The sequence below is a fragment of the Neoarius graeffei genome, chromosome 14 (assembly GCF_027579695.1).
Source record: "Neoarius graeffei isolate fNeoGra1 chromosome 14, fNeoGra1.pri, whole genome shotgun sequence".
In the NCBI taxonomy this organism is placed as follows: domain Eukaryota; kingdom Metazoa; phylum Chordata; class Actinopteri; order Siluriformes; family Ariidae; genus Neoarius; species Neoarius graeffei.
The window spans coordinates 6,595,685-6,611,140 of record NC_083582.1 but is presented as its reverse complement, the minus strand read 5'-3'; the positions used below and the strand labels follow the sequence as shown (position 1 = coordinate 6,611,140).

General features: G+C 42.7%; 1 protein-coding gene across 1 annotated transcript; it reads left to right on the top strand.

Annotated features, from left to right (window-relative positions):
• Positions 1-1,803: 1,803 nt before the first annotated feature.
• Positions 1,804-14,635, top strand: pdzd7b (PDZ domain containing 7b). Its single transcript, XM_060938719.1, has 15 exons — positions 1,804-1,906; positions 1,992-2,126; positions 2,255-2,429; positions 2,838-3,014; positions 3,443-3,590; positions 4,092-4,152; positions 4,914-5,309; positions 5,415-5,558; positions 5,654-5,766; positions 5,874-5,965; positions 6,104-6,195; positions 6,346-6,417; positions 6,497-7,075; positions 12,845-12,945; positions 14,492-14,635. The coding sequence occupies exons 1-15, from the start codon at positions 1,804-1,806 to the stop codon at positions 14,633-14,635; spliced, it is 2,532 nt and encodes an 843-aa protein (XP_060794702.1).
• Positions 14,636-15,456: the final 821 nt, after the last annotated feature.

The window sequence follows — 15,456 nt, the reverse complement described above, 5'->3', positions numbered from 1 at the left end:
TAAAAACGATGATTTATTTAGTTTGTTTATTCAGTTTCTTTCCTGAATTAGTAACACAGGTGACCTGTTGCCTAGCAACCGCTGACAGTGTGTTTTATTTCACTAAATTAAAAAAAAAAAAAGTTTGGAATATATATACAGGTATGATTAATGTTATTAGGTGATAAGGACATGTTTTAAACAGCATATGTCCTTCTTTATATCCACAGGATGTTATTAGGTCATGTTGTGGTGACAGGAAAACAGTACTATACCAAACCGGAAGTCGTTAACGCGACACATCAATTATTTTTTTCCAAATGAAATTCAAAATAAATAAATTGCACCTGTAATATGTCTTCCATTAAATTCTAATAATAAAATATTATTAGAAAAAAAAAGCGTTGACAATTTTTGTCTACTTTAAAGCACGGTAAGACTTTAAACCCCGCCCACTTCATAATGGCGTCATATCACATAGCCCTGAAAAGCTTCCGGCCACTTTAATAGGAACTTGTTGTTGGTTCTAAGATTTCTGTTCTTGGCTGCAGGAGTGGAACCCAGTGTGTTCTTCTATTTTTCTGTTGCATGCTGAGATGCTTTTCTGCTCACCACGGTTGTAAAGAGTGATTATATGAGTTACTATATCCTTCCTGGCAAAAAAAAGCTCAAACCAGTCTGGCCATTTTGTGATCTCTGACCCTCTCTTATCAACAAGGCGTTTGTTTCCACCCACAGAACTGTCACTCACTCAGTGTTTTTTGTTTTCCGCACCATTCTGTGTAAACTCTACAGACTGTTGTGTGTGAAAACCCCAGGAGGAGATCAGCAGCTTCTGAAATACTCACTCAAACCTCACACTCATCTGGCTCGAACCAACACCCATACCACAGTGCAAGAAAGAAAGTCACACTTCTTTGACCCATTCTGATGTTTGAGCATTGTGAACATAAACTGAAGCTCTTGATTTGTATCTGCATGATTAGAGAATTGCATCAAACTGCAGGTGGATGTATGGGGTGTTCCTAATAAAGTGGCTGGGGAGTATGTCTGTGTCATTATATTACACGTCAGTTCCCTTTATTAATCTTATAAACCACATGCTACACTGGAAATGTATGAAATTGCATTAATAAATTCATTTTTTACATTAAAAAACAAACTGAAATAAAATAAAATAAAGTCTGAGATGATTTGCATTCAGGAAATTTTCCACCTTCGTTTTTATTTTTAGGAATATAACAAAGGAATGAACCAAAATGTTGTATTTATGTTACATTTTATACTGAAAACTTTAACATTCAAACAATAAATACATTTTCATCACAGTCCTGTGAAATAAACACTGGAATTTTAACGTCACCCAAAGACAAGACTGTTCGCTCGGAACACACGGCAAGTTTTGAATTTAGATTAATATTCGTAAACTTTACATTAATGTTACAGATAAATGCAGTGTTTAATGGTGCAATAATATCTTTAAATCATTTACCAGACTTTTATCTGAGTCAAATCTTTGGTTATGTCGTGAGATTTAAACCCACAACCTTCTGATCACAAATACAGAGACGACTTAAGGTTTACCATTCAGTGCTGTTTTGTAAAAATGGTGAAATAAGTCATAAGGAAAAATGTATTCTTGAATGAGCGTGTTCTGAGGCCTTATTGATAATTTTCTCTTTATTTCTCTCTCTCTCTCTCTAAATAAGTGAGAGTGGACAAATATCTGATATTTTGAGGAGATAGAGAGTGGAAATGTGGTGGGATTACTGCAGGGCAGTTTGTTGACCCTCACACACACACACACACACACACACACACACTATGGGGAGCCCACAGCAGCCCACAGCCCCACATCAGGGTCACCACGGAAACAGATCTCTATCTCCAACACAAAGACCAGCTACTGGAAAGACCATCGCAGAGGGTGAGACTCTGTGTGTGTGTGTGCACGCGTGCGCATGTGCAATCTAGAATTCAGCAGAGCTCTGGTGTGTGTGTATGTGGTGCAGGTGATCTGCACGGTGAGACAGTGACAGTAACAGTGGATCAGACAGAAGATGGTCATTTGGGCTTCAGTGTTCGTGGAGGAGCCGAGCACGGCCTCAACATCTTCATCAGCAAAGTGGAGACCAACAGTGCTGCAGGTGTGTGTGTGTGTGTGTGTGTGTGAGAGAGAGAGCGAGCGAGCGAGCGAGAGAGAGCGCTCCTCATACAGCTCCATCTGTTAAACATATTTAGTACTGTACAGAAAGAGAACTGTGTGTGTGTGTAGAGCAGGCAGGTCTGCGTGTAGGGGATAAGCTCCTGGAGGTGAATGGTATCAGTCTGGAGAACATCAGCATGAGCAGTGCTGTGAAAGTGCTGACAGGCCACCGACGCCTCCGATTGGTCCTCCAGAGAGTGGGACGGGTCCCTGGGGTCAGATACACCAATGAGAAGACCACCTGGTGAGCAACACACACCTGTTCTTACTTACTTACCATGAGCAGGAGTTATCAGGAGGACACGCTCCGGCACAGGCAGACGCTAAATGTATCTAATCTATTAGTGTGTGACATAACAATTTACGCAATAATAATAATAATAATAATTTATTTGATAATATTTAGTAAGATGCTCAGTTTAGTTGCTCTGATGCTGAAAGCCACACTGTTGAAGGTTATAAACTGTAACCCTGTTCACTCAGTTCTCACAGGTTCCACAGTAATGATGATGATGATGATGATGTTGTGTGGAACCTGGCTGTGGTTTGGAAGAAACGCAGTGGCACACGTCAGGGCAGTGATCTGGAAGGAACAACGTGAACAAGATTATTAAAAAAAAGTCAGTTTGGTTAACTGTGTGTGTGTGTGTAGGGTAGATCTGATCCACCGCAGGATGGTGGTAGAGGAGGGGGGCGTGACTCTGTCAGAAAGTCGCACAGACGGCGCTTTGTGTCGTACAGTTCACCTGCACACGTCTCCCTCCCAGCCGTGTCTCGGCCTCAACATCCGCGGAGGAACAGAGTACGGCCTCGGCATCTACGTCTCCAAGTCAGAACCTCTGTCTGTCTGTCTGTCTCTCTGTCTGTATGTTTATCTGTCTCTCTGTCTGTTTACCTCTGTCTGTCTCTCTGTATGTTTATCTGTCTGTCTGTTTACCTCTCTGTCTGTTCGTCTGTCTGTCTGTTTACCTCTCTGCCTGTCTGTCCTCTCTGTCTTTTTACCTCTCTATCTGTCTGCCTGTTTATCTCTCTCTCTGTCTCTCTTTTTTATCTATCTGCCTGTCATTTTGTCTGCCTATCTGTTTTTCAATCTGACTGTCAGACTGTCTGTTTATCTGTCTGTCTGTATCCTAGTAAGAGTCACTGTTTGTCACTTATATAGAAATATAAGTGTAATGAACTGATTTGGCTTTTTCCTTTGTTTATTGTGTGTGTGTGTGTGTGTGTGTGTGTGTGTGTGTGTGAGTACGCGTGCAGGCTGGATCCAGGAGGCCTGGCCAAGCAGGGCGGGATTAAGATGGGGGATCAGATCCTGTCAGCCAATGGCGTGAGCTTTGAGGACATCACTCACAGCAGAGCCGTGGAAGTCCTGAAGAGCCAACATCACCTCACACTGAGTATCAAGGTCAACACACACACACACACACACACACACATGCGCGCACGCTGTTCAGTAAACTTTATAGGGCAAAGCAACATCTGATCTGTGAGTGTAATGTACTCTTGAGTGTTTTTGTGTGTGTGTGTGTGTGTGTGTGGGCAGGTAATGCATATGTTATTGACTGAACTGTAGGATCAAGTGTTTAAAGGGTTTATCTAACACTCCAGTTATCCCTTTAATACACACCTGAGAGCTCAGACCTGCTGTGTGATCGGTGATTGCTGAGTGTGTACGGTTTAACACACGTCACCAGAAGATTGTGAGCTTGAGGAAAAGAGCAGCACACTGCTGAGTGTTAAATACTGTATCTTACACACGTCTCACCTGGAGCTGCAGCTGTAGTCATAAAGACTGTCCTGTGCTCATCCCAGGATTTGCTCATACCGAACATCCTCTAAACATCAGCTTCGTTACAAGTGTTCTATCAATAACACTGAATTCAGTGGAGTCTTGTTTGATTGACAGGAGGCGGGGAGATACCCAGCCTATCAGGAGCTTGTGGCAGAGTACCGTTGGCTTGATAAACGTAAGAAACTGGACTGTGGACGGACAGACAGACAGATAAAACGACAGGCAGAAAGAGAAAAAAGAGAGACAGACAGACAAAACAACAGGCAGATAGAGAAAAAGAGAGACAAACAGACAGATAAATAGACAGACAGACAGAATTATAAATAGATAGACAGATAAACCGACACAGAAAGACAGACAGACAGATAGAAAAAGACAGACAGACAGATAAACAGACAGGCAGACAGACAAAACAACAGGCAGATAGAGAAAAAAAGAGAGACAGACAGGTAAACAGAAAGATAAATAGACTGACAGACAGCCAGATAAGCAGGCAGACAGACAGACAGACAGACAGACAGACAGACAAATAGACAGACAGGTAGACAGGTAGACAGACAGACAGACAGAGAGGTAAACAGACAGAGAGAGGTAAACAGATAGACAAACAGACAGGCAGGTAACCAGACAGACAGATAGACAGACAGGTAACCAGACAGGCAGAGAAGTAGACAGACAGGTAAACAGACAGACAGACAGAGAGAGGTAAACAGATAGACAAACAGACAGGCAGGTAACCAGACAGACAGATAGACAGACAGGTAACCAGACAGACAGAGAAGTAGACAGACAGGTAAACAGACAGACAGACAGTTTAAAAAAAACAGACAGACAGGTAAACAGACAGACAGACAGACAGACAGACAGACAGACAGACATAATTAATGAATAATGCTGTTGAACCTGTGAGACATTATTATTATTATTATCTTTTAGGAAGCAGGAGATCGTTCCATTCCTTGTCGCGGGGGTCAGACTCGTCCTCCTCTGCCTCCTCTTTGTCCTCTGGAACCCCTCTCAGCTCGGTCGCTGGTCTCTCCCAGGCCACGCTGCCGCTCTCTCTGCCCCTCAGGTCCCAGATGACGGACATGTCCAGCGTCACAGAGGGCCAGCTTCTCACAGCTCCCATCGAAAACGACTTCCACGCGGAGACGAGTCTGAGCCGCGGCCCAACGGAACTCCTGCAGGACTCGGCGATACGGAACCATGGAGGAGGAGGAGGAGGAAGAGGAGGAGACGAGAGAAGAGAGGGGAGGAAAACGTCTCTCCTGATGGCACTAAGCCGACCTGGTCCACCCATCCGCAGGACCCAGAGTCACATGACTGTCTCAGGTCTTTTGAATATCGGCACAGAGTTATGGTTTGTGTAACTAGTCACTGAAATGTGGAAAAGTTGAGTGTATTTCCTGTCTCTCTAACACACCCACACACATTCAGAAGAGGAACAGAGGAAGCAGAAAGACAGAAGAGAAGAAGGCAGGATCTCATTGCAGCGTTCCAAAACCTTCCTCGGCCTGCTTTGGAAGAGGAGCTCGTCTAGGGAGCGGTCCAAATCACCATCCCGAACCGAGCCCGACGACGGTAAGACGCTTTATGGATATCGGAGTGTGAGTTTCGGAAAAACAGTGATCTCTGGGATGAATTTGCTCATTGTTGCTCAACGTCTGTAGCTGAAGCTACTACGAGCAGCAAGTTGTCCGATCAGGAAGTGCTCGCTCAGGTGGAGGAAATGGCCACGAAGCTGCTGGAGGAGGAAGACGTCGCCGTGCTCTTGGAGATCTGTAAGCGGGTAATCGCGCGTGTCATCACTCACTAGCCAATCAGAACTTTTTCTCAAAATCTATTCAAAATTCAAACGTATTTGGTGTGCATGAAGTTTCCTCTCTGTTTGTCCAGTATGCCGTAGAGAGAGAGTTGAAGTCTCTAGTGCTCCCCCTGCTGACCATTCTGGATGGACCAGAGAAACTCCTGTTACTGCGAGAGATCAGGTGAAAAAAGCTGAAACGTTTTTATATTTTAAAAGGTTTAATGTGAAGCGAGTACAGCGTAGGACAGCTCAGCTTCTCTAAGGAACGTCATATTTTAAAATCTTGGAAAAGAACAGCTTACGTCTACTGATATTTCAGAACGCTCGTCCCGAAAGAGGATCTTCAGCAGTTTAACAGCATGGTGAAACCCTTTGAGGAGGAAGCCTACGACATATTAAAGAGACGCTCTCGTAAGTTAGAAGATACGAGTTATTTTTATTCGAGCTAAACCATGTTAAATAAAAAATAAACAGGGAATTGATTGTATGGCGCGAATTAGCGTTCTAGCTATTAGCTACGTGATACTTTTGCGTGATCTCGATGAGCATTACTTGTTACAGGGCAGTCGTCCCCTCTGCGCTGTCCCAAGGCAGGCCACGCCCCCAAGCGCCACCTTATCACACCTGTACCAGGTGAGACGGAGGATGAAATCAGTATTATATGTAAATATATTTGTGATCTATTAGACTCCAGGGTATGTGTGTGTTTCAGACCAGCATGGTGGATTCGAGCTCCACGCAACCGAGGACGTCGACAGACAGAACCGACTGCTGGAACAATTAAAGTGTCTTCGCACATCTCAGACGCAAAGCGATCTGAAACCAGCCGAGGATCCCAGCCGAGTCTCCTTCACTCCTCTCCTGGACATTCCTGTAGACTCATTTTCTCACCCAGAATCCCTCAAACCAACCAGATCATCTCCCACAATGCCCAACTGGCTCCTGACGCAAAATTCACCCTCTCCTCCCAACACAGACGACATCTCACATCTCGAACCGCATTCGGAAAACGCCACCTCGAGAAGGGGGAGGTCTCCTTTCCGAAACGGACGGTCGGAAAGCAAAGCGAGTAAAAAAGACAAGGCAGCACGGGACGACTTCTTCACCGTAGTGGACACTCCTCGTCACAGGAGACCACCACTGTCTCAGGTCTTCGGTCCACTCAGGAGATCACCGAGCTCTGCAGCGCCCTCTGTTGGACACAACACGGAAAACCAGGCGCAAGAACATCCTAACGATCCGGAGTATGAACTCAAAACCGTCTGCATCAGCAAAACCAAGCACTCACTCGGTGAGAAATCTGCTGTTTGTTCTAGTAGTGCATCAGGAATAAACCAGTGTGTCATGCTGCTATAGTAAAATAGTGAGCGATAGATGGAATGGTGTGATGAAGCAGGAATAGGGTTATTCACCAGTAACAGTCCATCCTGAAGTGTTTTATTCTTCTTATACCACACTAATTCACCAAATCTCTCGAGGGTAATTCCGCCCCAAATCACCAGATTTGGAAAAATGTTCGCCACTGACCATCTCAGATGTGCTTAATACTTTCTGGAACTATTGTCAGTGTGCCCAGTAAATAGTGTACAAAATTTTAGGCTTGTACCTTCATTAGTTTCTGAGATATAGGGGCTTAAAAAAGGGGCGTGGCCCCAATTTCACTGTTAAAACGCGTGCTACAGAAAACGGACCTAACTTCCAGAAGTCGTTACTTTTAAACTATTCATGCAAGATACGTGAAATTTTCAAGGATTGTTCTTCAATGCCAGACGCCTTTATATACTAAAATAGAAAGTTCACAGTTCAATATTTGCCAAGTTATGGCTTGCTGAAAATCATAAAAAAATGTGCTTTGGAGCAAATTTGACGCCCCGTATCTCCACATTAAAGCACACCAGATCATTCAAATTTTCTTATTTATTACTCATGTTATAGTACTCTTTAGGCAACTAGGTATGTGTTTAAAAGAAATCAAACTTTCTGATTTATTAGGCTTTAAAAATAAAAATAAACATTTTGCACCTATAATTCAAATGCATATTGCAAATGTATGACAAGGTCTACTATAAAAACAATTATACCACCGGAAAAAGCTTGTTTTCATTAGCAAAGGCACAAAATATGAAGTTGGTACCCTAAACCAAACTATAAATATTAAGGTATCAAGTACGGCATGTTTTACGATAGACGGAAATGCTGTTTTAAGGCATATTACAATACAATTACAAACCTACAGTGTAGGAAAAATAACAAGCTTAAAAATACTTTATTTGAAGAGCTTAAACAGTGTTTTGATTTGCTTTTCCACATCAGATGGAAGTTTATACTGCCTGACAGTTGATGTAAGTGGGGCATCAATGATTTTCATGACATGCACCGGAGGGCCCCAACAGTTATCCTCTCTCCTGGGCCAGCTGTAAGTCTGAGAGGGACCATGAGGATGCATAAATGTTACTTGTACATCTTGTTCCTCCTCTGATAATGCACGAATGTTGCCTATCCACCACTGTCTGTCATATAAACATACAACATATTCACCAGGAATTGTATCTGCCAGAGAGACTGCTGATTTAACAGGGGTTTTATGCGTTACTTGTGGCCGATTCCCACTCATATCCACAATGAAGCTAGGACCATCTGACATCCTGCTGACCAGCAGCTGGTTGGACATGATTGGAACGAATGAGTGGTTGTCTCCTGTTCCAGGAATAGTAGCTGACTTTGAAAATCTTGTCTCCAATGCTTTTCCACTCTCCATAACTTCCCCTGTACCAACCCAGATGAAATGGATGTTCTTGATACGTTTTTCTGCCCACGAAAAACAGATCAGACGGGGTTAGTATGTGATCACTCGTGACTGCCTGTAAGCTAACTCGAGCTGCTGACTGCTTTACAGTGCCTCCAATACCATCACAGGCTGATTTACCATGAGAAGTGGCAAAGAAATGCCATTCTGCCAAAAGTCCAAAATCGTCTGCATGCTTTTATTAGATTTGTGAAATTTTTATAGTTTTTGTATTGGGCTGCTGATCCGTCACTGAAGTAAATGACCTTTTTCAGCTGGGGATGTAAATGGCATACATATGGTAAAAACTTTTTTAAGAATGCATGCACGGCCACTGTATCGTGCTTAAGGGAGTCACTTATTATGCAGATAGAGATGCATTTCGTTACTTTTGTACCATCTTCATTCTTTGCCCTAATGTACACTGCAAATGGATGAAGAGTGCGTTGGCTGTTGTCCCAGTGGTATCCCTGGGCAGAATCCTGTACACAGAATGAATACAACCTCGATTCCAAAAAAGTTGGGACAAAGTACAAATTGTGAATAAAAACGGAATGCAATGATGTGGAAGTTTCAAAATTCCATATTTTATTCAGAATAGAACATAGATGACAAAGCAAATGTTTAAATTGAGAAAATGTATCATTTAAAGAGAAAAATTAGGTGATTTTAAATTTCATGACAACAACACATCTCAAAAAAGTTGGGACAAGGCCATGTTTCCTACTGTGAGACATCCCCTTTTCTCTTTACAACAGTCTGTAAACGTCTGGGGACTGAGGAGACAAGTTGCTCAAGTTTAGGGATAGGAATGTTAACCCATTCTTGTCTAATGTAGGATTCTAGTTGCTCAACTGTCTTAGGTCTTTTTTGTCGTATCTTCCGTTTTATGATGCGCCAAATGTTTTCTATGGGTGAAAGATCTGGACTGCAGGCTGGCCAGTTCAGTACCCGGACCCTTCTTCTACGCAGCCATGATGCTGTAATTGATGCAGTATGTGGTTTGGCATTGTCATGTTGGAAAATGCAAGGTCTTCCCTGAAAGAGACGTCGTCTGGATGGGAGCATATGTTGCTCTAGAACCTGGATATACCTTTCAGCATTGATGGTGTCTTTCCAGATGTGTAAGCTGCCCATGCCACACGCACTAATGCAACCCCATACCATCTGAGATGCAGGCTTCTGAACTGAGCGCTGATAACAACTCGGGTCGTCCTTCTCCTCTTTAGTCCGAATGACACGGCGTCCCTGATTTCCATAAAGAACTTCAAATTTTGATTCGTCTGACCACAGAACAGTTTTCCACTTTGCCACAGTCCATTTTAAATGAGCCTTGGCCCAGAGAAGACGTCTGCGCTTCTGGATCATGTTTAGATACGGCTTCTTCTTTGAACTATAGAGTTTCAGCTGGCAACGGCGGATGGCACGGTGAATTGTGTTCACAGATGATGTTCTCTGGAAATATTCCTGAGCCCATTTTGTGATTTCCAATACAGAAGCATGCCTGTATGTGATGCAGTGCTATCTAAGGGCCCGAAGATCACGGGCACCCAGTATGGTTTTCCGGCCTTGACCCTTACGCACAGAGATTCTTCCAGATTCTCTGAATCTTTTGATGATATTATGCACTGTAGATGATGATATGTTCAAACTCTCTGCAATTTTACACTGTCGAACTCCTTTCTGATATTGCTCCACTATTTGTCGGCGCAGAATTAGGGGGATTGGTGATCCTCTTCCCATCTTTACTTCTGAGAGCCGCTGCCACTCCAAGATGCTCTTTTTATACCCAGTCATGTTAATGACCTATTGCCAATTGACCTAATGAGTTGCAATTTGGTCCTCCAGCTGTTCCTTTTTTGTACCTTTAACTTTTCCAGCCTCTTACTGCCCCTGTCCCAACTTTTTTGAGACGTGTTGCTGTCATGAAATTTCAAATGAGCCAATATTTGGCATGAAATTTCAAAATGTCTCACTTTCGACATTTGATATGTTGTCTATGTTCTACTATGAATACAATATCAGTTTTTGAGATTTGTAATTTATTGCATTCCGTTTTTATTTACAATTTGTCCCAACTTTTTTGAAATCGGGGTTGTAGTTTTTGGCAAAATCCAAAAGCATAATACATTCATCCGCTGACAGATTCTCCTTCAAATTCTTCAAATATCCACGCTGGTGTTTGGCAATGAAATGATGTTTTGCTAGTTTGTCTGCTAGTAGATTATATGCCTTAAAACAGCATTTCCGTCTATCATAAGACATGTCGTACTTGATACCTTCATATTTATAGTTTGGTTTAGGGTACCAACTTCATATTTTGTGCCTTTGCTAATCAATATAAGCTCTTTCTGTTGGTATAGTTGTTTTTATAGTAGACCTTGTCATACATTTGCAGTATGCATTTGAATTATAGGTGCAAAATGTTTTTTTTTATTTTTAAAGCCTAATAAATCAGAAAGTTTGATTTCTTTTGAACACATACCTAGTTGCCTAAAGAGTACTATAACATGAGTAATAAATAAGAAAATTTGAAAGATCTGGTGTGCTTTAATGTGGAGATACGGGGCGTCAAAGTTGCTCCAAAGCACATTTTTTATGATTTTCAGCAAGCCATAACTTGGCAAATATTGAACTGTGAACTTTCTATTTTAGTAGTTAAAGGCGGTTGGCGTTTAAGAACAATCCTTGAAAATTTCACGTATCTTGCATGAATAGTTTAAAAGTAACGACTTCTGGAAGTTAGGTCCGTTTTCTGTAGCACGCTTTTTAACAGTGAAATTGGGGCCACGCCCCTTTTTAAGCCCCTATATCTCAGAAACTAATGAAGGTACAAGCCTAAAATTTTGTACACTATTTACTGGGCACACTGACAATATTTCCAGAAAGTATGAAGCAAATCTGAGACGGTCAGTGGCGAGGCCTCTGGTGATTTCACATGGATTGACCCTAGAGCAATTTATCCATTTCTTGTTACATTTAATGTTGGGGAGCATCCATAAAATGAATTAGTTTCTGTTCTTGGTTTGTTATTGTTATAGCAGCAATAAACAGTCGTTCCCTCACCATCCTGTCTTTTTCCTCTGTCTTAAAGTTAATGCAACCAAAAACGCAGCTTGTCCTGATACAGAGAAACCACAAAGTGTAAACTCCTCTGTCCAGAAGATGTCTGAAAAGTTATCTCTGACACTGCAGAAATGTTAAAGCAAATTTTACCATATCAACGATTATACTTTTTTTTTTAAACTAAATTATCAAGAGCATCTGCCGTACAAGTCCCTGTAAATGAGCTGTTGCTATAGAAATGGTAACAAACAACCCCCAATTCCAAAAAAGTCGGGACGCTGTGTAGACTGTAAATAAAAACAGAATGCGACAATTTGCAAATCATGGAAACCTGATATCTCATTGAAAATAGTACAACAACAACATATCAAATGTTCAAACTGAGAAATGTTATTGTTTTTTGAAAAATAGATGCTCATTTTGAATTTGATCTCAGTAACACGTTTCAGAAAAGTTGGGACAGGGGCGTGTTTACCACTGTGTTGCATCACCTCTACTTTTAATAACGCTCCGTAAACATTTGGGAACTGAGGAGACCAATCGCTGTAGTTTTGAAAGAGAAATGTTGTCCCGTTCTTTCCTGATATTTCAGGAAATTTCAGCAATTTCAGTCGCTCAACAGTTCGGGGTCTCACATCTTTGTCGTATTTTGTGCTTCATAACGCACCAAATGGTTTCAATGGGAGACAGGTCTGGACTGCAGCAGGCCAGTTTAGCACCTGGACTCTTTTACTATACAGTAGAGCCATGCAGGTTTAATATGTGCAGAAAGCGGTTTGGTGTTGTCTTGCTGAAAAAAGGAAGGCCTTCCGTGAAAAAGATTTCGTCTGGATGGCAACATGCTGCTCTGAAACGTGTTGCTGACATCAAATTCAAAATGAGCATCTATTTTTCATAAATAAATAAATAAATTTCACAGGTTCAATATTTGATATGTTGCCTTTGTACTATTTGCAATGAAATATAGGGTTTCCAAGATTTGCAAATCGTCATATTCTGTTTTTATTTTTCACAGCGTCCCAACTCTTTTGGAATTGGGGTTGTATTAGAACAAGAGGCTGAAAATCAGTCAACACTTTCTGGCCAATGAGACTCCAGAGTTCAACAGTACGGTGGTGTAAAGCCTGTTAACACACCGTGCGGTGTAAGTGCTTTCCTGTGTTCGAGTTCGGACTGTCTGTGTAATAACCTGCTCTCTGAAATGAACAGGGATCAGTATCTCGGGTGGAGTGGACTCCAGGGTGCAGCCTGTGGTCAAAATCGAGAAGATATTTCCAGGAGGAGCTGCGTCTACTAACAACATGCTGAAGGTAAAAATCAATTTAGGACTCTTAATTATGGCTTATTAAAAAAAAAAAAAAAGATGGCAGGTCAGGTTTTAAGGAATAAACCACACTTTGTCATGCTGTAATAGTAAAACAAGACCGACTGTGATGGCATAGCTCACTGTGGCCCAAATCTGGGTAGAAGTTACCAGGTATATGCACCTTAGGTACCTTTATACCAGAAAGAATCAAAACCGGTGAAGAATTGAGAGAGAAGAAGCAATTTTCATGAAATGTGGACGACACATGATGGCGTTAAACTCCTCACCTGTTGGCCGGATGAGCTAATAATCAACACAGGAGAGGAGTGGTGTGATGAAGTGGAGTCACTGTTACAGTCACCATCACAACGTCGAGTAGAACAGCAAATCACAAAGTGGAGCCCTTTATCATCTCATCTGGCCGACAAGTGATGAGTTTAATGCCATCATGTGTTGCCCGTCCGGCGTCGTTCACATTTCACGAAAATCGCTTCTTCTCCCTCAGTTCTTCACCGATTTTGATTCTTTCTGGCATGAAGGTAGGGGTACCTAGGGTGCATAGAACTTCTACCCAGATTTGTAATTAATAATGAAGTTATGGACTAATTAAGCCTTAATGAGCAGTTCAACAAAAATCACTTCTTCTCAGTCAGTTCCTCGCCGTTTTGGATTCTTTCTGGTAAATAGGTCGGGATTCCTAGGGTGGATATCGCTTCTATATATCGCTTGCAACATTTATTGCGCAATGTGGCCCACTTTAGATCGTTCCTTCTGGACTAGGCGGGGCCGGAGTGAGCTACGCCGTCCCTGACGGTCTCGTTCCTCTTATTCCACAGCAATTTGATAACATCAGTGAGAACAGGATGGAACTTTTCCCAGGGATTAAATGTAACTGTAAATGGATAAAAAGTACGAAGTTGTTAATTGTAATTGCTGTGGTCCAGTATGAGAGGAATAAAACACTTCAGGATGTGCCGTTATAGAGCGGGAACAGGAGCTGCACTTCATCACACCACCATGTCCGTGATTATTTTCCCAGAACATAATGACACAGAGTGATTTATTCCTTTTATTGGAAGAGGTTTGGGTTATAGCTCGAAGAAATATGTGAAATTAATTTTCTCTCTCTGTCTCTCTCTCTCCCCGTCTTTCTCTCTTGCTGTATCCCTCCTCTGTCTGTCTGTCTGTCTCGCTCTGTCTCTCGCTCTCTCTCTCTTGCTCTCTGTCTCCACATCTCTCTCTCTCACTGTCTCTCGCTCTCTCTTTCTCTCTTGCTATCTTGCTCTGTCTCACTGTCTCTCTCGCTGTCTCTCTCTCTGTCTCTTGCTGTCTCTTTCTCTCTCGCTCTCTTGCTGTCTGTCTCTCTCGTTGTCTCCCCGTCTCTCTCTCACACTGTCTCTCTCTCTCTCTCTCTCTCCCTCTCTTGTTGTCTTCCCCTATCTTGCTCTCGCTCTCTTTCTCACTGTCTCTCCCCCCTGCTCTCTCTCTCTCTCTCTCTCTCTCTGTCTCCCCCCCCGCTCTCTCTCTCTCGCTCTCTCTCTCTTTCTCAGGCCGGCTTTGAGCTGGTGTCAGTAGACGGCGTATCTCTGCAGGGTATCACCCATCAGAACGCGGTGGAAATCATCCGCCAGTCCTTCAGTAACAAACATTCCGACCCCATGGAGCTGGTGGTGAAGATCCCGACACACTCCTGAGACTCCGCTGTGCTTTAATCGCATTTTAATCATCACACTGCGATAAACTGCCGGATGGTTCAGTGAGCGAAACCTCACTCGGACTCCCAGAGAGTGAATCCGGCTGTGTTCCAGTACCGGTTCTAACATGCTCTCCTCCGGTTCTTCTCCCTACTCGGAACCTTCTTACACTAAAAGCCATGTATACAGCTATCAGTGACACAGGTGATGGTTTCAAGGCCTGAGGTCTGGATTTAACTCTAAACACACACTGTAACCATAACAACGCTCATTCCACTCCTGGGCCCTGTACTACGAAGCGGGTTTTCTGGCTTACCAGGGTAACTTCGAGAGTAACTTGATCACGTGCAGCGTAACTTCCCGATTAACCCATACTATGAAAGTTGGCTATGTTCAAACCGAGGTATGCTGCCATGGCAACTTACGCTGCATCTCAAACCTGCTCGTCTCAGGTTATGTTCTTGGTTAACCCGAGGTTTCCGATTAACCACACCCTTTTTAAACACCACCTCTCCACCGACATTTCCTCTAGAGACAATGCCAGCGTACCTGGATGACCCGTGCGATATCGGAGCGCAGATTAGAGATGGGATTTATGGCTCTTTGACGGGATCCGCATCTTTGTGATCCGCTTCTTTGAAAAGAGCCGTTCAAAAGACTGGCTCATTTGGCTCTTTTTAAATATTTATTCAGTTTTAAGAAGACAGCGTCTAAAGAAGCCAGATCCCTCTGCTTAGACAGTGACATCAATATTTCTGGACATACCTTTTATATAAAGCAACCTAGACTTACATTATTGTGACCCCTAAACGCTCATAAAT

Coding starts and splice junctions, on each gene's coding strand:
- pdzd7b (XM_060938719.1), top strand. CDS start 1,804: ATGGGGAGCCCACAGCAGCCCACAGCCCCACATCAGGGTCACCACGGA. Junction 4,153..4,913: donor GTACCGTTGGCTTGATAAAC/GTAAGAAACTGG, acceptor ATTATCTTTTAG/GAAGCAGGAGATCGTTCCAT. Junction 5,966..6,103: donor CTGTTACTGCGAGAGATCAG/GTGAAAAAAGCT, acceptor CTGATATTTCAG/AACGCTCGTCCCGAAAGAGG.